The following is a 26,189-nucleotide window of genomic DNA, read 5'->3' as shown; positions in this document are numbered from 1 at the left end:
AAATAAATAAATAAATAAAAAGATGCAAAGGTGTCATTTTCTTCACTTTTAACCTGAGTATTACTAAGAATCATGTAAATGGAAATAGTATTTGTTCAAAATGATTTTCTTATTTTAAGAATAAAATACTTTAAAATGACATTGTATTAGTGAAAGTTTTAAATGATTTTTTACGATAAACAATTTGAATATGACATTGAATTAGGAGAAAGTTATGTGTTTAAATATGAAAAGTATGAACTGCGAAACAGTAATACATATAAAAATATTTCTTCTAGTTCACCAAATCTGCTTTTCTCCAGTTTTCCCATGTCAACAAATGGCATCACCATTTACCTGGTTTCTCAAGCCAAAATGCTACCATTCATCTTTGATTTTTTTCTGTCTCACTTCTGCTATCTAAGTTATCAGCAACCCCTTCTGACTATACTTGTAAAACATATGCCAAATCTTTCTACTTCTCTGTGAATTTTTTGCCTTCATCTAGGCCCTACCTATCATAAAACCTTACCTGGGCCACTAGAGTAGCCTCTTAACCAGTCCCCTACTTAAACTTTTATGGTCCACATTCAAACCCATTGCCTTCATGGTAAAACACATACCATATCAGTCTCCTACTTCAATGGCTTCAAATCTCAGAATGAAATCCGAACTTCTACTGTGTGACCTACCATGCCCCATAGAATCTGGCCCCTGCCTTACCTATGTAACCATCTCTAGAACCACCCTTCTCTTACTCAGCGGATTTCAGGTGGCTTTCTCTCTGTATCCCTAACAGGCTAAATGTGCTCCTGTCTACTGCCTTTACATTAGCTTCCCTTTTCTTCTGGAATGTTCATTCCCCCAGATTTTCTCCCTGCTTGTTCTTACTTATATTTTCCCATCTAGGATTAAATCAGATATCCTCTAAAAAGCCATTCCTATCCACCCAATCTAATTACTAGACCCTCTCACTGCCAATTAATTTTTATCAGAGCATTTATTTCTATTTGATATTTTCTTATTTATAAATTTGTTATCTGTCTTCTCCATTAGAAGTTTCATGAGACCTGGGATAGTGCATTTCTTAGTAAATACCTCATGTATTTTGTTTTAAAAAGTGTCTTATACACAACAACAAACATTCAATTTTATGTATACACTGTTCACACATTATATTATTATTAGACTTCTATATTTAGCAAAGAAAACATTTACAATTAAAGACAGACTGCTAATATTCATGGAAAAAACTCTCAAACACAAAGGCAAACAAAATTTACAGAAAAAAATTAAGAACTAAGGAAAGTTTGAAATAACTTTTATATTTGTGATCCCTGAATTTCCATAGAATTTGCAAGCTACTAAAATATGAATGAATGGATGGAAGGATAGATAGATGAATTAATAAGTGAATGAATCAAAATGATTCTAGGAAGCCAGAAGATACTTAATCCTTCATTGAGATCATATGTAATTTTAAGTAGCTGCTGGGAGGTTATGGGGGAAATTGGTATCTGTTATATTAATAAAACAATGAAATTGAGATATGAGACTCAAGACTAGACAAATGGTCACATTTTGGACATTCTAGGAACATTATCCTCCCTTCTCCAAATTAGAAGAATTGTTAACACACTAGGATGAATTAAAATTGAAATAAAATAGAAATAAATAAGCATCCCAGGATGATCAATATCTCTGAGCACTCCTATTATCCATTAATAGCACACTAGTTTGCCACAGCACACCAGTTGGGCAACTTTACATAAAAATTCAGGAGAGGGAGCTCCCTTTGTGTTAGTCTATTCAAGCTGTCATAACAAAATTCCAGACTGGGTGACTTAAAGAACAGAAATTTGTTTTCTTACAATTCTAGAGTCTGAGTCTGAGATCAGGATGCCAGCATGGTAAGTTTCTAGTGAGGACTCTCTGCTTTATAGAAAACCACCATCTTGCTGTGTCCATATGGCCTTTCTTTGGTATGTATGCATAGTGAGAGAGGGAAAGTGAGCTATCTGATATTTCTTCTTATAAGAACACTAACCTGATTCAATCAGGGTTTCACCTTTATGGCCGAATTTAACCTTAATCACTTTCTGAGGGGCCTCACTACCAAATAAAGCTACACTGGGGGTTGGGGCTTTGTCTTTGTCCATTTGGGCTATTATAACAAAATACCATAAACTGGGTAGCTTATAAACAACAGATTTATTTTTAAAAATCATTGTGGAAGCTAGGAAATCCAAGAACAAGACACCAACAAATTTGGTGTCTGTTGAAAACCCACTTTCTGGTTTATACATGGTGCCTTCTGACTATGTGCTTACATGATGGTAGAGGGTGAAAGACCTCTTTCAGGCCATATATATATATTTTTAAGTTCTGGGGTACATGTGCAGAATGTGCAGGTTTGTTCCATAGGTATGAACGTGCCATGGTGGTATGCTGCACCCATCAACCCATCATCTATCTACATTAGGTATTTCTCCTAACGCTATCCCTCTCCTAGCCCATCACACCCCAACAGGTCCCAGAATGTGATGTTCCTCTCCCGGTGCCCATGTTTTCTCATTGTTTAACTCCCACTTGTGAGTGAGAACGTGTGGTGCTTGGTTATCTATTTTGGTGTTAGTTTGCTGGGAATGATGGTTTCCAGTGTCATCCATGTCCCTGCAAAGAACATGAACTCATCCTTTTTTACGGCTGCATAGTATTCCATAGTGTATATGTGCCCCATTTTCTTTATCCAGTCTATCAGTGATGGGCATTTGGGTTGGTTCCAGGTCTTTGCTATAGTGAACAGTGCCACAATAAATATACATGTGCATGTGTCTTTATAGTAGAATGATTTATAATCCTTTGTGCATATATCCAGTAATGGGATGGCTGGGTCAAATGGTATTTCTGGTTCGATATCTTTGAGGAATCACCACACTATCTTCCACAATGGTTGAACTAATTTACACTTCCACCAACAGTGTAAAAGCATTCCTATTTCTCCACATCCTCTCCAGCATCTGTTGTTTCCTGACTTTTTAATGATCACCATTCTAACTGGTGTGAGATGGTATCTCACTGTGGTTTTGTTTTGTATTTCCATAATGACCAGAGATGATGAGCTTTTTTTAATGTTTGTTGGCCATATAAATGCCTTCTTTTGAGAAGTGTCCGTTCATATCATTTGCCCACTTTTTGTTCGGGTTGTTTGGTTTTCTCTTGTAAATCTGTTTAAGTTCTTTGTAGATTCTGGATATTAGCCCTATGTCAGATGGATAGATTGCAAAAATTTTTCTCCCATTCTATAGGTTGCCTGTTCGCTCTGATGATAGTTTCTTTTGCTGTGCAGAAGCTCTTTAGTTTAATCGGACCCCATTTGTCTATTTTGGCTTTTGTTGGCAGTGCTTTTGGTGTTTTAGTCATGAAACCTTTGCCCATTCTGATGTCCTGAATGGTATTGCCTAGGATTTCTTCTAGATTTTTTATGGATTTAGGTCTTATATTTAAGTCTGTAATCCATCTTGAGTTAATTTTTGTATAAAATGTAAGGAAGGGATCCAATTTCAGCTAGCATATGGCTAGCCAGCTTTCCCAGCACCGTGTATTAAATAGGGAATCCCTTCCCCATTTTTTGTTTTTATCAGATGGCTGTAGATATGTGGCATGATTTCTGAGACCTCTGTTCTGTTCCATTGGTCTACATATCTGTTTTGGTACCAGTACCATGCTGTTTGTGTTACTGTAGCCTTGTAATATAGTTTGAAGTCAGGTAGCATGATGACTCCAGTTTTGTTCTTTTTGCATAGGATTGTCTTGGCTATGTGAGCTCTTTTTTGGTTCCGTATGAACTTTAAAGTAGATTTTTCCAATTCTGTAAAGAGAGTCAATGGTAGCTTGATAGGGATAGCATTAAATCTATAAATTACTTTGGGCAATATGGCCATTTTGATGATATTGATTCTTCCTGTCCATGAGGATGGAATTTTTTTCCATTTGTTTGTGTCCTCTCTTATTTCCTTGAGCAGTGGCTTATAGTTCTCCTTGAAGAGGTCCTTCACATCCCTTGTTAGCTGTATTCCTAGGTATTTTATTCTCTTTGTCGCGATTGTGAATGGGAGTTCACTCATGAATTGGCTGTTTGTTTGTTACTGGTGTATAGGAATGCTTGTGATTTTTGTACATGGATTTTGTATCCTGAGACTTTGCTGAAGTTGCTTATCAGTTTAAGATTTTGGGCTGAGAAGATGGGTTTTTCTAAATATACAATCATGTCATCTGCAAACAAAGACAATTTGACTTCCTCTTTTCCTACTTGAATATTGCTTTATTTCTTTCTCTTGCCTGATTGCCCTGACCAGAACTTCCAATACTATGTTGAATAGGAGTGATGAGAGAGGGCAACCTTGCCTTGTGCCAGTTTTCAAAGGCAATGCTTCCAGTTTTTGCCCATTCAGTATGATATTGGCTGTGGGTTTGTTATAAAAAGCTCTTATTTTGAGATATGTTCAATCAATGCCTAGTTTATTGAGCATTTTTAGCATGAAGCCTGCTGAATTTTGTCAAAGACCTTTCCTGCATCTATTGAGATAATCATGTGGTTTTTGTCCTTGGTTCTGTTTGTGTGATAGATTATGTTTATTGATTTGCATATGTTGAACCAGACTTGCATCCCAAAGATGAAGCTGACTTGATAGTGGTGGATAAGCTTTTTGATGTGCTGCTGGATTCAGTTCGCCAGTATTTTATTGAGGATTTTCAGATAAATGTTCATCAGGGTTGGCCGAAATTTTCTTTTTTTGTTGTATCTCTGTCAGGTTTTGGTATCAGGATGATGCTTGCCTCATAAAATGAGTTAGGGAGGATTCCCTATTTTCTATTGTTTGAAATAGTTTCAGAAGGGATGGTACCAGCTCCTCTTTGTACCTCTGGTAGAATTTGGCTGTGAATCCATCTGGTCTTGGACTTTTTTTGGTTGGTGGGCTATTAATTACTGCCTCAATTTCAGAACTAGTTATTGGTCTATTCAGGGATTCAAATTCTTCCTAGTTTAGTCTTGGGAGAGTGTATGTGTCCAGGAATTTATCCAATTCTTCTAGATTTTCTAGTTTACATAGAGGTGTTTATAGTATTCTCTGATGATAGTTTGTATTTCTGTGGGATCAGTGGTGATAACCCCTTTATCATTTTTTACTGCGTCGATTTGACTCTCCTCTTTTTTCTTCTTTATTAGTCTGGCTAGTGGTCTATCTATTTTGTTGATGGTTTCAAAAAAAAAAAAAAAAAACCAGCTCCTGGATTCATTGATTTTTTTGAAGAGTTTTGTGTCTCTGTCTGCTTCTGTTCTGCTCTGATCTTAGTTATTTCTTGTCTTCTGCTAGCTTTTGAATTTGTTTGCCTTTTCTTCTCTAGTTCTTTTAATTGTGATATTAAGGTGTCAATTTTAGATCTTTTTGCTTTCTCCTGTGGGCATTTAGTGCTATAAATTTCCCTTAATATTATGGCAGAAGGTGAAGTGGGAGCTGGCATATCACATGAAGACAGAGGTGCCCAGCTTTTTTAAACAACTAGCTCTCATGTGAACTACCATTAACAGGAACTCTCTTGTTATCATGAGGGGTCACCTAGCCATTCATGAGGGATCTTTCCCATGACCCAAACACCTCTCACCAGGCCCAGTATTCAACTTTGGGGATTGCATTTCAACATGAGATTTGGAGGGGACACACATCTAAACTACACTGCCTCACAAACCATACTGTGCAAAATAGTAGGCTAGGGGCTAGGAATGTGGCACCAAAGACCAGAGGAGTAGATCCTTACTCCTAAGAAGCTTGTATCAAGTTCAATCTTGTAGCTAAAAACTACTACATAGAGCTTTAATGTAAGTGTAATATGAGTAATTCTATCAGGAAAAACATATATGATAGTTTAAAACATATCAATTTTTTAAGCAATAAGGAAAATATGACATGTGGAAAGCCATGGAAGAATGCATAGAATATGAACAGATATAGATAAGAAAAACAGCATACTGAACAAAACATAAAATAGTAGACACAAAGGCTCAATGATGATAAGATATGATGCATGTGCTGGGAAAAAATAAGTCGCTCTTTTCTGCTATTGTTTAATCCTAGGCTAAAAGTGGAAACTATTCTTTGGCCTATGGGTGGAAAACCGTAAAGATTTTGTCTTCCTTTGTTCTGTGTAAGATACAATGTTGTTAGAACCCTATTTAAGAAAGATAAATATTATGGCAGTGAGTGATTTCTTGAAACAGAGATTCTGAAAACAGAGAAAGAAATTAGGAGACTTTTTAAAGTGTTAATGGGACAATGTTCAACCAACTAATGAGAGACTTTGGCTTTTGACTCTTTGGGTCCCCCATGTCTTGCTTTGGACACACACATTTAGTGTTTATTTCTGGACACTTTGGCTTTGTATTCTGATGAACTGCCTTTTCTACTTGATGGACTTGATTTCCTACTTTGCTGTAGAATTACTTACTTTTCCAATGTTGATACTCCTGTAGCCTTTCATGAAAATCTTGCCTATTCAATTATTTTCTACTGTCTGTCTAGACCACAAGCCCTGCCCTTCTTCATGGTTCCTTTAACTTCCATAAAACTACCAGCATCATATTTGACATTTTTACACATAAAGACAAGGTAATTTTCTAGGGAAGATCAAACGCTTGTAGACTAGAGTTAGCAGGAATGTAATTTTAATAAGTGGAAGAAATCAGGAAACATATTTTTCTCCTAAATGAACAAGCATAACTTTTATACTTGTATTTGTCACCTGATTCTGAATTCATTAATAGGTTTGTCAAAATGTAAATATGCCAACAACAATGTGGTTCAATTTATTGTATTAATTAGGTTGGGTATAGTAACAAATACACCCAGAAATATATATTGACCAAAACATAATTACTTTTGATTTCTGGCTCCGTGAGTGACCAACTTGGATGATTCCGGTCCGTGAGTAGTTTTTTCAACAAGTGATTCAGGCAGGCAGGCGGTGTCTATCTTATAGTTCTACCATCTTTGGTTTCATTCTCATCTCTACATAGTGGAAAGAAGGTGCACATTGTTTCTTAAAACAATCCCTTGGACAAGAAATGACACATAGCAATTGTGTTCACACTCTATTAAAAAGGACTTAGCCCATGGTCACACAAAGGAAAGCAAAGGAAGTTAAGAGTTTTAGTATTTTATCTGTCCAAAAAAGCGAAAACAATTGATGGCTGCTATTATTTTCCACCAGAGTTAATAAAAATAAGGTAAAATGGATTACAATGCCTTTGCAACTATGACATAATAATAACTTGTTAAATGTGGCCTAAGGCTGCCTCTGTTCCTTGATTCCTTACATAATGAATTGCAACCTAACTTAGTATGCAAACAAACTGAAAGCCTAACTTAGGGGTATATTTTTGTAAAAGATAACTTAAGTCATAGCCAATCACAGCAGCCAAGCTTCAGCCAATCACAGGCCACCAATTGATATGATTATGTCCAAATAAGGCAAAACTGAACCATAACCAATCAAACTATTTCTATATTTCTTCCATTTTCTATCTATAAATACTCCCTGCTCATTTATTAAGCAGAGTTTTCTAAAATTTCACTGGTTCTGGGTGCTACCCTGTTCATGAATTGTTCTTTGCTTAAACTTTGTTTCTTTTAGCAAACTACATGAAAAAATAATATGTGTCATTAAGTAGTACTAAGTATATGATTAGGTGCTGCTATTGAGTCAGTGCAAGTTAAGCAATTGTGAAAGATAATACAGAAAATATAAGAATTAGATTTTGTGCATTTCTATGTGAAAATGTTTTAATAGTAATTTTTTCTCCAAAGTTACTATTAAATCACAAGTTGAAAACATACTTGGGAAAAAATCCTCTTAGTAAATAACAGGTTTTTATCAACTTTACTGATATATTTGAACAGAAAATAAAATGTGCTTAGCTCTTGTATAATGTATAATATTTGTCTTTTGTTTGATGTAGGTCAGGAGTCTAAAGATGAAATGGTGGATGAAAAATTGGATACCAGTTTTAGGATATCAGTTTTCAAACTACCCATATGTACTTCCGTTTCATTGAAGAATATTGCAGTATTGAAAGAGAATAAACAAGATTTTTTTCCTGCATATCCTCAGCCAATCTTTGCTACTCATCCAAAGCAAATCATTAAAAAAGACATACGATTGGAGAGGAGTATGAAAGAGTTTTTTGCAACACAAAGAGCTGGTATGAAACTCCGAACATTTAGTGATATTGACAAATATTACACAGAACAAAAGAAGCAGGAATGCCATAAAGAAAAAGTAAGAGTTGTAGCCATGGCACAAGTTGCTCGAGAAAGAGTTAGAGTAACTGTTAATGAACATTTGAATCAGAAAAAATATGCTACACAAAAACTAATTGAAGAAAATAAAGAGATAATTCAGAACGGTTTACGACAAGTTTGGCAAAACAGATTCAACTACCTTGAAAAAGCTAGAGAGAAAAGAGCTCTGTTTCTAAAAGAAAAATCCCAAAAGGCTGCAGAGCGTTTATTAGTACAAAATTTAAATAATGAGCGCACTCTTTTGACCAGAGGACTACTTAAAATTGACAGACTGAAGAAGAATGAGGCTGTCCTAAAAGAGAAAAGCCTGATTGTTAAGCAAAAACTAAAAGCAGAAACATATGGAAAGAATTTACTTAAAGAAATGAAAAAAGTTAGGTAGGTACAATTTAGGTGTAATAGAAGCATTTAAATCAATTACATGTGAATATTGCATACTAAATTTTAAGATCTAATAATTAGTATTTTGTTTATAACATAGTACATTCTACTTTGAAAAACTGAAACAAAGAACAAATAATGTACTAATATATTACCAAAGATCAGGCAATAAAATAACTCTGTCTTTCCCCGTCTCTCCACTTGTTCAACAAAACCTATCTACCTCTTAGTTACGAGTTGTTCTTATTATCACAAATGGCATCATCATCAGCCTCTTGACCAGTGCTGTCAACCTCGGTCTTTTGCAACAATCTTCATTGCCAATATCTAATGTTTTTCTACTCACTTTACTTCTAAAAGGAGTCTCAAAAGGATCATTCCTTTTCAATACGACTCCTCCTATTCTAACTTAGGCTGTCATAATTTCTCTACGAATTCACATTATTCTTCCACCTGAGATCTTCATTCCTATTCTTCATCTTTTCTTCAACCCAAGTCTTTTCTCTGGCCTACAAACCTCAACTGTCTTTAAAATAAAGTTCTGATCATATCACTTCCGATTTAAATATATTAATAGCTTGCAGTTGTTCACAGAATAAAACTGAATTTGCTTAAATGGCATTTCAGACAATGTGCTCTGTTCTTTCTAGTCTAGACTTATCTCACGCTAAATTTTCTGCTATAACTTCCTCCCTCCTCCCTCTAGCAGCACTCTGCTCTAAACAGACTATTCTGTACTCCCTACCCAACTTTATACTCTCTTATTCCTATGACTTTACTGATGTTATCCCCTTTTTACTCAAATATGTACTCCTCAAGAGCACTACAAGCTCACAATGTTAATATTGTCTAGATATTATTATGCAACAAAAGCCTCTATGTTATTGTGCAAATCAGAATGCTTTGCTGTATTCTAATTGCTGAGAAGGTAGTGCCTACATGTGAAGAAAAAGACACTCTTTTCTCCAGGGAAGTGCCTCACAAGTGGCTGATTCTTGACTGTGTGTGACCTTGTTTCATACCTATTTGCCCTCATCATAGAATGCATGAACTACACATCCACTGGTAAAATTTATCCTTTTATTACCCATCTTTTAGCAACCAACTCAATGGCATTTTCACTTTTAATCTCTTACCAACTGCTCCTCCAGTCTGAATTAGTCTCTTTAATTTTGTGGTGATTTTATATACTTTATTGGAATCTCAATGTTACCAGTTATAACCAGAGAGCTTTTATCATGGTTGCATGGTTGGGTTGTGAAGTCTTTTTTTTTTTTTTTTTTTTTTTTTTTTTTTTAATTCTTTATTTTTTATTTATTTTACTTTAAATTCCTGGATATAAGTGTAGAATGTGTAAGTTTGTTACATAGGTACACATGTGCCATGGTGGTTTGCTGCACCTGTCAACCCGTCATCTAGGTTTTAATCCCAGCATGCATTAGCTATTTGTCTTAATATCCTCTCCTCCCTCACCCCCAATCCCCCAGCAGCCCCAGTGTGTGCTGTTTCCCTCCCTATGTACATGTTTTCCTGTTGTTCAACTCCCACTTATGAGTGAGAACATGCAGTATTTTGGTCTTCTTTTCCTGTGTTAGTTGATGGCTTCCAACTTCATCCATGTCCCTGCAAAGGACATGATCTCATTCCTTTTTATGACTGCATAGTATTCCATGGTGTATATATACCACATTTTCTTAATCCAGTCTATCACTGATGGGCATTTGGGTTGGTTCCATGGCTTTGCTATTGTAAATAGTGCTGCAATAAACATACGTGTGCATGTGTTTTTATAGTAGAATGATCTCTATTCCTTTGGGTATATACCTAGTAATGGGACTGCTGGGTCAAATGGTATTTCTGGGTCTCGATACTTGAGGAATCGCCACCCTGTCTAATGGTTGAATTAATTTAATCGCCACCTTGTCTAATGGTTGAATTAATTTACATTCCCATCAACCGTGTAAAAGCATTCCTATTTCTCCACAGCCTCACCAGCATCTATTGTTCCTTGACTTTTTTAATAATCACCATTCTGACTGGTGTGAGATGCTATCTCATTGTGGATTTGATTTGCATTTCTCTAATGATCAGTGATGTTGAGCTTTTTTCATATGTTTGTTGGCCACATAAATGTGTTCTTTTGGAAGTGTCTGTTCATATCCTTTGCCCACTTTTTGATGGGGTTGTTTTTGTTTTGTTTCTTGTAAATTTGTTTACATTCCTTGTAGATTCTGGATATTAGCCCTTTGTCAGATGGGTAGATTGCAAAAATTTTCTCCCCTTCTCTAGGTTGACTATTCTCCCTGATGATAGTTTATTTTGCTGTACAGAAGCTCCTTAGCTTAATTAGATCCCATTTGTCAGTGTTGGCTTTTGTTGTCATTGCTTCTGGTGTTTTAGTTACGAAGTCTTTGCCCATGCCCATGTCCTGAATGGTATTGCCTAGGTTTTCTTCTATGGTGTTTATGTTTTTGAGTTTTACATTTCAGTCTTTAATCCATCTTGAGTTAATTTTTGCATAAGACATAAGGAAGGGGTCCAGTTTCAGTTTTCTGCATATGGCTAGCCAGTTTTCCCAGCACCATTTATTAAATAGGGAATCCTTTCCCCATTGCTTATTTTTGTCAGGTTTGTTGAAGATCAGATGGTTGTAGATGTGTGGTGTTATTTTTGAGATCTCTATTCTGTTCCATTGGTCTACATATCTGTTTTGTTACTAGTATCCTGCTGTTTTAATTACTGTAGCCTTGTAGTGTAGTTTGAAGTCAGGTACCATTGTGCCTCCAGCTTTGTTCTTTTTGCTTAGGTTTGTCTTGACTGTATAGGCTCTTTTTCGGTTCCATATGAAATTTAAAGTAGTTTTTTCTAATTCTGTGAAGAATGTCAATGGTAGTTTGATGGAAAAGTATTGAATCTATAAATTACTTTGGTCAGTATGGTTATTTTCATGATCTTGAGTCTTTCTATCCATGAGGATGGAATTTTTTTCCATTTGTTTGTGTCCTCTCTTACTTCCTTGAGCAGTAGTTTGTAGTTCTCCTTGAAGAGGTCCTTCACATCCTTTGTTAGCTGTATTCCTAGATATTTTCTTGTCTTTGTAACAATTGTGAATGGGAGTTCATTCATGATTTGGCTCTCTGCTTGTCTGTTGTTGGTGTATAGGAGTGCTTGTGATTTTTTCACATTGATTTTGTATCCTGAGACTTTGCTGGAGTTGCTTATCAGCTTAAGGAGTTTGTGGGCTGAGACAACAGTGTGTTCTAAAGATAGAATCATGTCATCTGCAAACAGACACAATTTGACTTCCTCTCTTCCTATCTGAATACATTTTATTTCTTCCTCTTGCCTGACTGCCCTGGCCAGAATTTCCAATACCATGTTGAATAGGAGTGGTAAGAGAGGGCATCCTTGTCTTGTGCCCATTTTCAAAGGAATGCTTCCAGCTTTTGCCCATTCAGTTTGATATTGGTCATGGGTTTGTCATAAATAGCTCTTATTATTTTGAGATATGTTCCATCAATACCTAATTTTATTGAGTTTTTAACATGAATGGATGTTGAATTTTATTGCAGGCCTTCTCTGCATCTATTGGGATAATCATGTGGCTTTTGTCATTGGTTCTGTTTATGTGATGGATTACATTTATTGATTTGCATATGTTGAACCAGCTTTGCATCCCAAAGATGAAGCCAACTTGATCATTGTGGACAAGCATTTTGATGTGCTGCTGGATTCAGTTTGCCAATATTTTATTGAGGATTTTCACATTGATGTTCATCAGGGATATTGGCCTGAAATTTTCTTTTTTTGTTGCATCTCTGCCAGGTTTTGGTATCAGGATGATGCTTGCCTCGTAAAATGAGTTAGGGAGGATTCCCTCTTTTTGGCACACTTTCAGAATGAATAATACCAGCTCCTTTTTGTACCTCTGGTAGAATTGTGTTGTGAATCTGTCTGGTCCTGTGCTTTTTTTGGTTGGTAGGCTATTAATTACCGCCTCAATTTCAGAACTTGTTATTGGTCTATTCAGGATTTCAGCTTCTTCCTGGTTGTCTTGTGAGGTATATGTGTCCAAGGATTTTTCCATTTCCTCTAGATTTTCTCATTTATTTTGTAAAGTTGTTTATAGTATTCTCTTATTGTAGTTTATATTTCTGTGGGATCAGTGGTGATATTCCCTTTATCATTTTTTGTTGTGTCTATTTGATTCTTCTCTCTTTTCTTCTTTATTAGTCTAGCTAATGATCTATCTATTTTGTTAATTTTTTCAAAAAAACAGCTCGTGGATTCCTAGATTTTTTGGAGGGTTTTTCGTGTCTTTGTCTCCTTCAGTTCTGTGCTGATTTGAGTTATTTCTTGTCTTCTGGTAGCTTTTGGATTTGTTTGCTCTTGCTTCTCTGCCCCCCCCACCAACCCTTTTTTATGAAATGGATTTTCACTCTCATAGCCCAGGCTGGAGTGCAATGACATGATCTTGACTCACTGCAACCTCTGCCTCCCAGGTTCAAGCAATTCTCCTGCCTCAGCCTCCCAAGTAGCTGGGATAATAGGCTTGCACCACCATGCCTGGCTAATTTTTTGTATTTTTAGTAGAGATGAGGTTTCACCATCTAATTTCAGCTGGTCTTGAACTCCTGACCTCAGGTGATCCACCCACCTTGGCCTCCCAAAGTGCTGGGATTACAGGCATGAGCCACTGCATCCAGCCTCTAGCTCTTTTAATTCTGATGTTAGGTTGTCATTTTGTGATCTTTCTCCAGCTTTCCGATATAAGTATTTAGTGCTATAAATTTCCCTCTTAATACTGCTTTCACTGTGTCACAGAGATTCTGGTATGTTTTCTCTTTATTCTCGTTGGTTTCAAATAACTTACTCATTTCTGCTTTAATTTCATTATTTAATCAGGAGTCATTCAGGAGCATGTTGTTCAATTTCCATGTAATTGTGCGGATTTGAGTGAGTAGTTTCTTAATCCTGTACTCTGATTTGATTGCACTGTGGTGTGAGAGACTGTTCGTTATGATTTCAGTTCTTTTGCATTTGCTGAGGATGGTTTTACTTCCAATTATGTGGTCAGTTTTAGAATAAGTGCAATGTGGCATTGAGAGGAATGTATATTCTGTTGATTTGGTATAGAGTGTTCTGTAGATGTCTATTAGGTCCACTTGATCCAGAGCTGTGTTCAAGTCTTGAATATCCTTGTTAATTTTAAGTCTCATTAATCAGTCTAATATTGACAGTAGGGTATTAAAGTCTCCCACTATTATTGTGTGGGAGACTATGTCTCCTTGTAGGTCTCTAAGAACTTGCTTTATGAATCCGGGTGCTCCTTTATTGGGTTCATACATATTTAGGAGAGTTAGCTCTTCTTGTTGCATTGATCTCTTTACCATTATGTAATGTCCTTCTTTGTCTTTTGATTTTGTTTGTTTAAAGTCTGTTTCGTCAGAGACTAGGATTGCAACCCTTGCTTTTTTTTTTTTTTTTTTTTTCTTTTTTTTTTGGCTTTCCATTTACTTGGTAAATATACCTCCATTCCTTTATTTTGAGCCTATGTATGTCTTTGCACGTGAGATGGGTCTCCTGAATACAGCACACCAATGGGTCTTGACTCTTTATCCAATTTGCCAGTCTGTGTCTTTTAATTGGGGCATTTAGCCCATTTACATTTGAGATTAATATTGTTATGTGTGAATTTGATCCTGTCATCGTGATGCTATCTGGTTATTTTGCACACTAGTTGGTACAGTTTCTTCACAGTGTCATTGGTCATTATATTTTGGTGTGTTTTTGCAGTGGCTGATACTGGTTATTCCTTTCCATATTTAGTGCTTCCTTCAGGAGCTCTTGCAAGGCAGGCTTGGTGGTGCTGAAATCCCTCAGCATTTGCTTGTCTGGAAAGGATATTATTTTACCTTCACTTATGAAGCTTAGTTTGGCTGAATATGAAATTCTGTGTTGAAAATTCTTTTCTTTAAGAATGATGAATATTGACATGCACTCTCTTCTGGCTTGTAGGGTTTCTGCTGAGTGGTCTGCTGTTAATTTGATGTGCTTCCCTTTGTAGATGACCTGGCCTTTCTCTCTTGCTGCCCATAACAGTTTTTCCTTCATTTCAAACTTGGAGAATCTGACGATTATGTGTCATGGGGTTGATCTTCTCATGGAGTATCTTAGTGGTGTTCTATGTACTTCCTGAATTTGAAAGTTGGCTTTTCTTGCTAGGTTGGGGAAGTTCTCCTGGATAGTATCCTGACATGTGTTTTCCAGCTTGGTTCCCTTCTCCCCATCTCCTTCAGATACTCCAATCAGTCATAGGTTTGTTTTTTGCTTTTTGTTTTTTGTTTTTACTTAGTCCCATATTTCTCAGAGATTTTGTTCATTCCTTTTCATTCTGTTTTCTCTAATCTTGTCTTCATGACTTATTTCAGCAAGGTAGTCTTCAAACTCTGATATCCTTTCTTCTACTTAGTCAATTCACCTATTGATACTTGTGTGTGCTTCACTAAGTTCTCGTGCTATGTTTTTAGCTCCATCAGGTCATTTATGTTCCTCTCTAAACTGGTTATTCTAGTTATTACCTTCTCTAACCTTTTATCAAGGTTCTTAGCTTCTTTGTTAAGAACCTTAGCACATGCTTCTTTAGCTTAGTGGCGTTTATTATTACCCACCTTCTGAAGCCTACTTCTGTCAATCTGTCCATCTCATCCTCTGCCCAGTTCTGCACCCTTGCTGGAGAGGCATTGTGATCATTTGCAGGAGAGGAGGAACTTTGGCCTTTTGGGTTTTCAGCATTTTTTCACTGATTCTTTCTCATCTTCATGGGTATGTCTAGTTTTGATGTTTGAGGCTGCTGACCCTTGGATGGGGCTTTTGTTGGGACTTCTTTTTTGCTGATGCTGTTGTTGTTTTCTGTTTGATTGTTTTATTTCAATGGTCAGGTCCCTCTTCTGTAGGGCTGCGGAGGTTTGCCAGAGGTTCGCTTCAAGCCCTATTCATCTGGTTCACTCCTGCGCCTGGAGATGTCACTTGAGGAGGTTGGAGAACAGCAAAAATGGGTGCGCACTTCTTCTGAGATCTCTGACCTCAAGAGGCACCTACCTGATGTCAGTGGGAATGCTCCTATATATGGTGTCTGACAATCCCTGTTTGAGAGTCTCACCCAGTTGGGTGGCACAAGGAGCAGGACCTGTTTGACAAAGCACTTTGACCATCCCTTGGTGAAAAATGTGTTTTGCTGGGGAGAAACCCATTTGTCTAGGCTGCCCAGATTCCTCAGAACTAGCAAGAGGAAAGGCCAAGTCTGCTGGTCTGCAGAGACTGTGGCAACCCCTCTCCCTAGGGGCTTGGGCCCAGGGAGATCAGACTTCTGTCCCTGAGCCCCTGGCTGGAGTTGTTGGAGTTCCTGCAGGGAGGCCCCACCCAGTGAGAAGGGATGGGTCAGGCCTGAAGAGGCATTCTGGCTGCAGTCTGCCACAGCCGGTGTGTTGGGCTGTGGGGAATACCTCTTGGGACCAAGCCATCCAGCCTCCCTGGCTCCATCAGGGGAAAAGCATATCCTGGAGCTATAGAGATGGCTGCTGCCCTACACCCGCCCTGGGAGCTTAATGTGTTAGGCAGCTATCAGTCCCAGTGTTGGCTAGTGCCTCTCCCCTAAGGACCTCAGGCAGCTTAGACAGTAGGCAGCAGAAGCTGTGGTGCTGGTTGCCCCTTCCATGGGAGACTTAAGCAGATTCTAGTTGAGTTACTATTGAGAATCTGCACGGGTTCTGCTGCAGATTGGCATGGGTTCACAAGTAGGATCCTCCAATGCCTGGGTTCCACAGTTCCATGGAAAAAGCACAGTTTACTAGGCTGGGTAGCACACTCACCACCTCCCTTGACTGGGGCGTGGGGGCTCCCCTGCCCCGTGTGGCTCTTAGGTGGGCCACCACACCACACTGCTCTTCCTTCCTTTCCATGGGTCACACCAGCTGCCTAGTCAGTTCTTTTTTTTTTTTTTTTTTTTTTTTTGAGACAGAGTTTCACTCTTGTTGTGCAAGCTGGAGTGCAACGGCATGATCTTGGCTCACTGCAACCTCCGCCTCCCAAATGATTCTCCTGCCTCAGCCTCCTGAGTAGGTGGGAGTACAGGTGTCCACCATCACACCCAGATCTTCTTTGTATTTTTAGTAGAGACAGGGTTTCACTATGTTTGCCAGGCTGGTCTCAAACTCCTGACCTCAGGTGATCTGCCCCTTTCAGCCTCCCAAATTGCTGGGATTGCAGGTCAGTTTTGATGAAGAACCTGCATACCCTCAGTTGCCTGTTCAGGATTCACAGACGGTTATGGTTCTTTTCGATGACAGCCTCCAATCACTGCTGCTTCTAGTCAGCCATTTTGGCCCCATCCCCTCAAGAAAATAATCAAGTCTTTGTATTATTCGCTCCATCTTTCTATTTCAGTGCTCAGTATAGTACCTAGTTAATACACTTATTCAACACATATTTATTGAGGTAAATAGGTGAGAACCCCAATTAGTAATGGCTGTGTATAAACTCATTTAAGTCATATAACAACCACTGAGAAGACTGTGTTTTTTATGTAGTTGTGCTTAATATGTAAGTCATTTAGAATAAGAAGCAATGCTTATTTTTTCTAAATGCTTTTACAATGAAGATAAATAATCAGAATAATATTAAACGTAGAGTAAAAATGTAATTTAACCAAGTTACAAAAGTAGCTTCACTAATCATTAGACTACGTAAACTTCTTAGCACAAGTGTTTAATTCATGGCAGTAAATTTGTCCTGCACATTTTTTTCTGTCCCTCTGTGATCATTGGTGCTTCTACTAAGTAGTACTTACCTTCAATTCAAATAATTCAAGTAGTAATTCATTTCTAGCTCTTGAAGAGTTCTCTTACAGGTGATGTAGGCACATAAAGATCATTTGGCCCAAGAAACTGAAAATTGAGGTGGGAAATACAGCAAAAAGCAATGAGATTAACAGAATTACATAATAATATCAGCAATAACACAAACACTACGAATAGAGAATTAAAATTTCAGGTACATAAATAGGTTTATGGCTGACACTTCTATAACAAAGACAGATTAGCAAGGAAAAGGCATAACAAATTTATTTCGTCAAAATGTTATGTGACCTAGAAGCTTTCTAAAATGAAGACCCAGGGAAAAGTATTTTTATGCCTAGGTTTGATGAAGAATAGACAATTTTGTAGAAGTATGATTGGAACAAAAAAAAAAGGTATGACCTAATGGTAATGAACTGGGGATGAGGTGTACCAAGCACGGCCTGTTTGTTTAGATTCTTCTTGGCCTTTCTATGTAATATTCCTTCCCTCCTGGTTTAAAGCATGGCACTTGTCACAGTGTTTAAAAAAGAGGAGGCAGGAGTTCAGAACAATTTTTCTGCTTCTGCAAGTTTCTCAGTTTCCTTCAGCTTAAAATACATAGTGTGCCAATGTGCCATATTTGGGGGCAGCATTTTTTGCTACTCCAAAATCAAAACCTTCAAAGAGAAGGCTTAACTAAACCAGAGTGTTACTTCACTTAAATTATCCCTTGCCCTGCCATACAAAGATGAATAAGATATTCTTGATCCTCTAAGAACTCACCATCCAGTGGCAAACATAAGCATACATTTCAATTGTTATAAAAAATAGAAGTGGGAGAAGTACAATTGTTGATTCAAATTGGAAAAGCAGAGAGATGAGGGGAGACCATTATAGTAGAGAGGTGAGGCAAGGAGAAGAGGATAAACAAAGTTGGAAAGTTCAAAATAGGTAAAGCTAGGGGAGATCAAGGAGATTGTGAATATTCCTGTACCTATAGCAGAAGGTTTATGAAGAATAGTTGAAGGTGCGATTGCTTGAGAAACATCAACTTGATTTTAAAAGCCTCTAAGTCCCAGTAGATAGTTGTGCAGTAAAACCATTAGGATTCTTATCAGAAAGATATATTGCATTTTATACATGTATTTTACCATAAAACTTCCCTTTCAAGAACTATCTCAGAAAATAATTGTTAGGACACACTTTAGACAAAGTTTTCTCAAACAATTGCAAAAATGAGAAATTGTTTTATGGTGAAAGTTTTAAAATTTTAAACAAATTTGGTAAAGTAGGAGCTTTGTTGACAAAATATTTTAACCTACAGTTAGTAAATTTGAATTTTATTAATTGCCAAGGAACATTTTTAAGAACATAAAACCAGGTTGCCCCTTATAAATATAAAATGAGCACATGCCGAAGATATCATTTAACTCATTAAAGAATAAATCAGTTATGAGAATTCAAAGAGCATTTCTCTATATATGTATCTATTTTATATCTATGTCTATGTTTATATCTACTCCTATGTCTATATCGATATTGGCAATCAAAAATGCTAAACTAAATTCACAGATAGGTGCAAAACTAGTCAATATTCACTGGGCAATAATCAAACGTAACTTAGCTGAACACAATTATTTATATCTCTATAAACAAGAATCATTTGGATTACTCATAGTTTTTCTTAGAGTTGTAAAATTGTTCAAGGAGATTGAAAGGCACAGATAGTTCTGAAGAGTGTACTAGCCAGGACTCCTAGTAATTTTATTTTACCTTTTCAAAGTTTTTCACACATTTTTTTTTCTGATATTAGATTGAAGTTGATCAGCCACAGTTTTATCCTACTGGTATTTCAAATGGCCAAATTATGTATATACGTCTTTAAGGCTTGTATAGAAACACTTAGAGATCTTCAGAACTGCTTATTTTATTTAAATTTTTTTTTTTTTGAGACGGAGTCTTGCTCTGTCACCCAGGCTGGAGTGCAGTGGCCGGATCTCAGCTCACTGCAAGCTCCGCCTCCCGGGTTCCCGCCATTCTCCTGCCTCAGCCTCCCGAGTAGCTGGGACTACAGGCGCCACCACCTCGCCCGGCTAGTTTTTTGTATTTTTTTAGTAGAGACGGGGTTTCACCGTGTTAGCCAGGATGGTCTCGATCTCCTGACCTCATGATCCGCCCGTCTCGGCCTCCCAAAGTGCTGGGATTACAGGCTTGAGCCACCGCGCCCGGCCTATTTAAATTTTAAATAGCATCATTTTAAAAGCCTGTGCTGGAAAGGAGTTTCAAATAAGAAAAAGCATTTGTCTTTTCCTACTTATAAGCAATTTAAGCTATTTACTGATGTGTTTTATGTAATACTTTATTACGTATGAAAAATATTATGTATTTCCCCCTCCAAATTTAAAATCATTTTCTTTAGTGTACACTTTGTGTGGTGTGTGTGTGTGTGTGTGTGTGTGTGTGTGTGTCTGTGTGTGCTTTGGAAATGTTTTTTATAACTAAAATAAGTATTTATTAGTATAATAAAAAAGTATTTGGAAAAGAAATGAAGGCTAGTGTGATGTATTGAAATACAAATCTAGTGCAAATCAATCTAGTTTAATCAGCTTAGTTTTTTCACAGTAAATTGAATGGCCATAATTAATTTTTAAAGAATACAGACTCAAACAAGCATCCTAATGTATGTTAACTGAATTATCTTCTCTCCTAAGCTACTGCAAAAGTACTAACCTGTAGAGCACATATGAATACGGCAATGTTTGTGAGTAGTATGTCCCAACAGGCATCTTTGAGTTTAACTCTAAATATTTTCAAATAAAGATTAGGTATCAATATACAGAAAGAAGCTATGATCAAAAAGTGAAATCTAACTGGAGACTTCTGAAATTTTTCAGTTCTGATACTGTTTTGGCTGATGATTTTTTATTCTCTTGACCTAAAAGCATTCTGATAAATTTCAATAACTAGTGAAGTCGTTACTGAGAATGTAGCTCCCTAATCCTGCTTTGTGGAATGAGAAAGAGTAAAAGAAAAAAAGGGGAACCATAAAGCTCTGATTAAGAAAGTTAATAAAATACCCACAGGAGTATTTAAGCATTAATTAAAGATAGACTTTGAAATGGAAGAATCTATGTATCAGATAAAAGCTAGTCATGGATTTTCTAAGATATTCATGTCTATACTCTGAGAAAGTGATGATACTGTTCAAGCCAGGACAGCAGGGTGTCCATTTTGAAGTAGGGTATCACTTAGCATGGAAGAGCTAGAAAATAAAGTGGTTATCCAATTACATCATCTTCAACTCGTCCTTATTTGGTCATCAATTGATCTCCCATACTACCGTCATAATTTACTGTGGTCTTTACATCATTTTTGATTTATGAAGCTTTTTCTCTCCATCCAATTTCTGCCATAATCATTGTTAACTTCCAAATTCATAAGAAAACCCTCCCAATTACCTAATATTGGCATTTTTGGACACCGACAATCTTTATCCTACCTGACGTTAATAAACTGATTTCCATAGACACATATAAAGACCCTCTTATCACTTGGAACTGCCCCACCTCTTAAATCTTCAACTCCTATATATTTATTTATAATTAAAATCTATCTTTTCAACTCCTTTCTTCCTTAACTTCCACCACACATATCCTTCAAATATATGGTGACACCCGTCCTTCAAATAACCTCCTTTATACACTTTTATTTTCATATTTTCATTTCTAGTATAGGCTCCGGGGTTCTTTAATTCAATTATTGTTTTGTTCATTCTCTCCAGTATCTCTAAAGTTATTTCATTTCATTGCCTCGATTATGCTAAAATGTTCCTTACAACCCTTACCTTGGAACAGTTCAACTATCTATCTTCATTTTCTGTATTCAGATATAAACGTCTAGAAGAAATCAATGCCCCATAGATTTACGCCAATATTAATTTTATGGTCTCCAACTTGAGCTGCTCCCACAATTGCTTACTCTTTCTCCTATTACCTACAAGAGCCATTTAAAATCTTCACCAACAGTACAGCTTTCTAGTCAAACACCACTTATGGCGTCTGCTTCTCAACAATGTATTTTATCTATTTCCCAAAGACATTTTAGGACTTCAAGCTTTAATTCATTCAACTTCCTATATCCATATTTATAAAATTCTATATATTTTATACTTACCGCAGTTTCCTTTTCTGTTGTCTCATGGTTAGGTTTCATTTTCCTGTTAAAAGTTAATAATCTCTCCTCTTATAATTCTTATAATCTTTAAAATCAAGTAATGTAAGTCTGCTGTGTTAGTCAGAATTATGGCTACCAAGAAGATAGATATTATTTCATTCCCTGCTTGGTTCCCAGGACTATGAATATGATGAGATAGCATACCTGTGAATGTGTTGGTAAAGGGACTTTACATATGTAATTAAGGATATTGCTTAATTAACCTTAACATAAGGAGATTATTCTGGATTATCCAGATGGGCCCAGTGTATCACATGAGCCTTGCAAATACAGAGACAAGACAAAGTCTTCTCAAAGTATGAGAAGCGTTTTACATGATATTGCTGACTTAAAAATAGAGGGAAGCACAGGGAAAGAGTGATAATAAAATGAATTCTGACAACCACTGATCCTAGATGAGGACCCCAAGACCTGAATGAGAACCACTGCTCTGGCTGACACCTTGATTTCAGCCTTGTGAGACCTAAGCAGAAAACCCAACTAGCCACAATATCCCTGGACTTCTGACCTAATGAAACCATGAGCTATTATAAGGTGGTTGTTGTAAGCCAATACATTTATGGGTAAATTGTTCAGCGGGATGGAAAATAGAGATTCCAACTTTGTTTTGTTTTCCCAAGATTACATTGGTTGTCCTAGGACCTTTGCATTTTCATATAAATTTAAATTTAAATAAATTCAAAACATTTAAATTTAACACATTTAGAATAAATTGGAATTAAATTAATATATATTTAAAACAAATGTAAATGTTAATTTCTAATTTCTATCATAGAGGCTCTTGGCGTTATTAATTGTAATTTTATTAATCCGTAGATCTATCTGGGAAAATTGACATCATAATAATATTATCTTCTAATCTTTGAGATGATATAACTCTCCATTATTTTAGGTCATTTAAATTTCTTTCAGCAAAATTTTATCATTTTAGGTATTGGCCTTGCCTATCTTTTATTACATTTATGTCTAAATATTTTATGTTTTTCTGGTCACAATGTAAGTGGAATCACTTTCTTGATTTTATTTTCCAATTGTTTGACACTGGTATACATGGATATAATAATATAATTGATTATTTCATATTTCTCTTTTTAAAAGTCTTTTAAATAGTTCTTTTACTTACATTTTCTTCACAGCTTATAATTTATCTGTAGGAGGGCTATTTTAGTACATTTCTTGACTTAATTAGTACCCTTAATTACATGTGCAAGATCCCTTTGCTATGATTTCTACTCTGCTACGTGTCCAGACATGACTACTCTCCTGATCTCTAGGCTTATAGTACTAGTAGCTAACTTTTAGCTACTACTAAAATGATTATTAAATGCCAGGCACTCCTTTAAGGATTTAAAAACTGTTGGTTTATTTACTTCCTCCTAAACCCTATGAGTTGAAATGTCCTCTTTATAAAGATGAAAAAATAAATGATACAGAGAGAATTTAAATAGCCTATCTAAAATCACACCAATAATACATTCCAGAGCCAAGCAGAATGGCTTTACTACCTGTACACTTAACTATAAGCTATCACTTCTCTGTATTCAACACCCTGGGCATCACCACATGAATAACTAGGCTCTTAACACTAACCATTTCAAGTCAGAACTCTAATCTTTCTTCCCATCTTGTTGCTCTACCTACATGTCTTTCTGTTGAATGCCATTATTATCCATCCAGTGAAATGAATTATTTAATGTTAGGCATTCACCTAAGAATTTTTAATGTATCAACTCACTTAGTCCTTTATTAACCCTATGAGTTAGATTATCTCCTTAACAATGAAGAAAATGATACAGAAAGAACATGAATAAGTTGTCTAAAATCACACTATCAATAGGCTGCAGGCGTTTTAGACTTAATGCTCTCTTTCTCTTCTCAAGTTCAGATTTCTGAGTATACCTACACATAAATAAAGTATTTTATGATCTGGCCTAAATTTGCTTCCCAGACTGTATGACCCAGACAATTAGATTGATGTCAGTTCTTGGAGCATTCCAAGCTGTGCTACCCTCTCTACCTTTGTTTTGACTGTGTTCATGCTACAAAAATCGCTTGAACAAAATTATCTTCCACTTTCTGACTGGAAAACACACATCTTCCAAGATTTAGTTCAAAGGTTATTTTAACTCTAAACTTTTCTTGTCTTCCCCTCCTTGCTCTCTAGTTTATATTTACCAAATTTTTACTCAAGTGTTTCCTCACTCATGATGAACCATAATATCTTTTATATATTTACATACATTTATTTCTCTTAACTTTTTATAAGCTTCACGTAATTGCATCATGTTATATTTATGTTTCCAGCATCTAAGTTTAGTGCCATGCATCACAATACATAATCATTGAATAAATAAGGATGAATTAATGAAATCTCCTAAGACCTGTGACATTTCCCAGGTTTGGCAGAGTGTTAGTCTACTGGGACTGCCATAACAAAATATCACAGGTTGCATGGCTTAAACAGAAATTTATTTTCTCCCAGTTCTGGAAACTGGAAGTCCAAGAATAAAGTGTCAGCAGGTGTGGTTTCTGTTGAGCCCTCTCTCCTTGACTTGTAGATGGCCACCTTTTCCCTGTGTCCCCCATGGCCTTTCTTCTGTACACTCACATCTCTGCTGTTGCTTCCTCTTCTTATAAGTACACCAATTATATTGGATTAGGACCTACCCATATAATGTCATTTAGCCTTAACTACTTCTTAAAGGCCTTATCCCCAAATAGTCACAGTCAAAGATACTGGGAGTTAGGACTTTGACATATGAATTTGGTGGAATGCATTCAGTCCATATAACAGAGTTGAAGAAGTAGCTTGGGTTTAGCGAGGCTTAAATAGATGTATTTTAAGTGATGACATAGGGTGGTTTAGATGCCTCTTTGGAAATCTAAGCCGTAGTTTGTGAGAATTTTTAATTACAGCTTATAGATATCTCATAAATACTAGACTAATACGAATATTGTTTAATGATATAACCAAGATATATAAATGGAGTTCTGTCTTTCTCACTTGTATATGCCTATTTCGAAGACATCTAGTTATCATCATTAACAGTCTAATAGATTGCCATGGTTTCAGTATTTAAAAGTATCTCATTCTATTACCTTTCTTTCTCCTTTTAGGTCTCAAGAAATATATAAAAGACATTGTGAAGAAAAATTTGTTATGGATATGATTGCCTTTGAAAAAGCCTGTGAAAGACTTCAAGATGCTAAAACAAAAGTAGCAATTGTGAAAACAAATTTAGACTTTAAAGTTCCCAGTGGACTGATAAAATGAATCAATGCCAGATCATGGCCTGTGATCATCTTAAATTATAGTCATTATTTTTAGTTGAAGGAATTTGAAATAATACTCTAAAGCAAGAAATATTCTACATCACAAGATGGATTTATATATAAATATTCTAAAACATATAAAGATTAGTTAAAATGTTTCTCTTATTGGTCATAATTTAACTTAAATAAACTTGACTTAGCTCCTCTGAAAAATTTCTTAGATCGGATGCCCAAGGAACAATTAAAACTGATTTTATTTATTGCAGACAATCTTGCAATGACATTGCTGATATTCCATTTCATATTCTTTCTAAATATAGCGATTCATAAGCTAATTTAGGTTTCCCTGGAAACCTTAGAATAGTAATTTCTACTCCAACTGCTGACTTTTATTAAGACACTGTGTACGTTGATTACTTTTATTACCTGCTTTTATATATTTAATTATATTTCCTGCTTATTTTGTTAAAACAATTTCTGAATTTCTTTTCTAAAATACCGTTTCACTATTTTGTCAGTAATTTATGCTGTTATAAAAATTCAGAAAATATGAACTGTGAAAAGTAAACATTCTTATCACCTTCCTTGAAGACTGTAAGATTTTTGTATATTTACTTATGATGGCTTTGCCCTGCTTGGTATATATATGAAGACAGGGAAAAGAGAGAGGAGAGAAGCAAGAAAGAACCCATATAATTATATATTTGAATCATAAAATACACAGAAATGGTATATATTAACCATAAGTCTGTTTAATACATACCAATTGTAGAAAATTTGAAAAATAAACTGTTAAAAAAGACCTAAAAATCCTTTGTAAAATTTGCAACCGTTTTCAATAGTGATTTCATATATCTAGAAAGATAGGTGTCTCACCGTAATTATGACATTGTTCACTAAATACGATGTAGCTAATACTATTAAAATTTCTCTTTAATACTCATTGATTATATATGTAAGTTTTTAAAACACTGTTGCTTTAAAAATTCCCTAATTTTATGTCTATGGTAAATTTCCAAAAATCACATATTTTACAACAGTGGTTACATAGTTGTGCTTCTATGCTGGGCTGCTAACAAATGATGATAGAAGTTTTCTAATTTTCTATAAAATAATAGCTGTCTTT

At 36.0% G+C, this 26,189-nt stretch overlaps 1 protein-coding gene across 2 annotated transcripts in view; it reads left to right on the top strand.

The window, feature by feature from the left end:
- Nucleotides 1–25,866, top strand: part of LOC108517547 (leucine-rich repeat and IQ domain-containing protein 3) — a 51,392-nt gene extending 25,526 nt beyond the window's left edge. For both annotated transcript variants that reach the window (XM_017855533.1, XM_017855534.1), the window contains 2 exons: nt 7,997–8,717; nt 24,908–25,866. In XM_017855533.1, coding sequence (XP_017711022.1) covers nt 7,997–8,717; nt 24,908–25,064 — 878 coding nt within the window. In that variant the 3' untranslated portion in view covers nt 25,065–25,866. The remainder of the gene's footprint in view (nt 1–7,996; nt 8,718–24,907) is intronic.
- Nucleotides 25,867–26,189: the final 323 nt, after the last annotated feature.

The sequence above is a fragment of the Rhinopithecus bieti genome, unplaced genomic scaffold (genome assembly GCF_001698545.2).
Source record: "Rhinopithecus bieti isolate Rb0 unplaced genomic scaffold, ASM169854v2 scaffold_36959, whole genome shotgun sequence".
In the NCBI taxonomy this organism is placed as follows: Eukaryota; Metazoa; Chordata; class Mammalia; order Primates; family Cercopithecidae; genus Rhinopithecus; species Rhinopithecus bieti.
The sequence above is the reverse complement of the archived record's forward strand: the minus strand, read 5'-3'. Positions and strand labels throughout refer to the sequence as shown.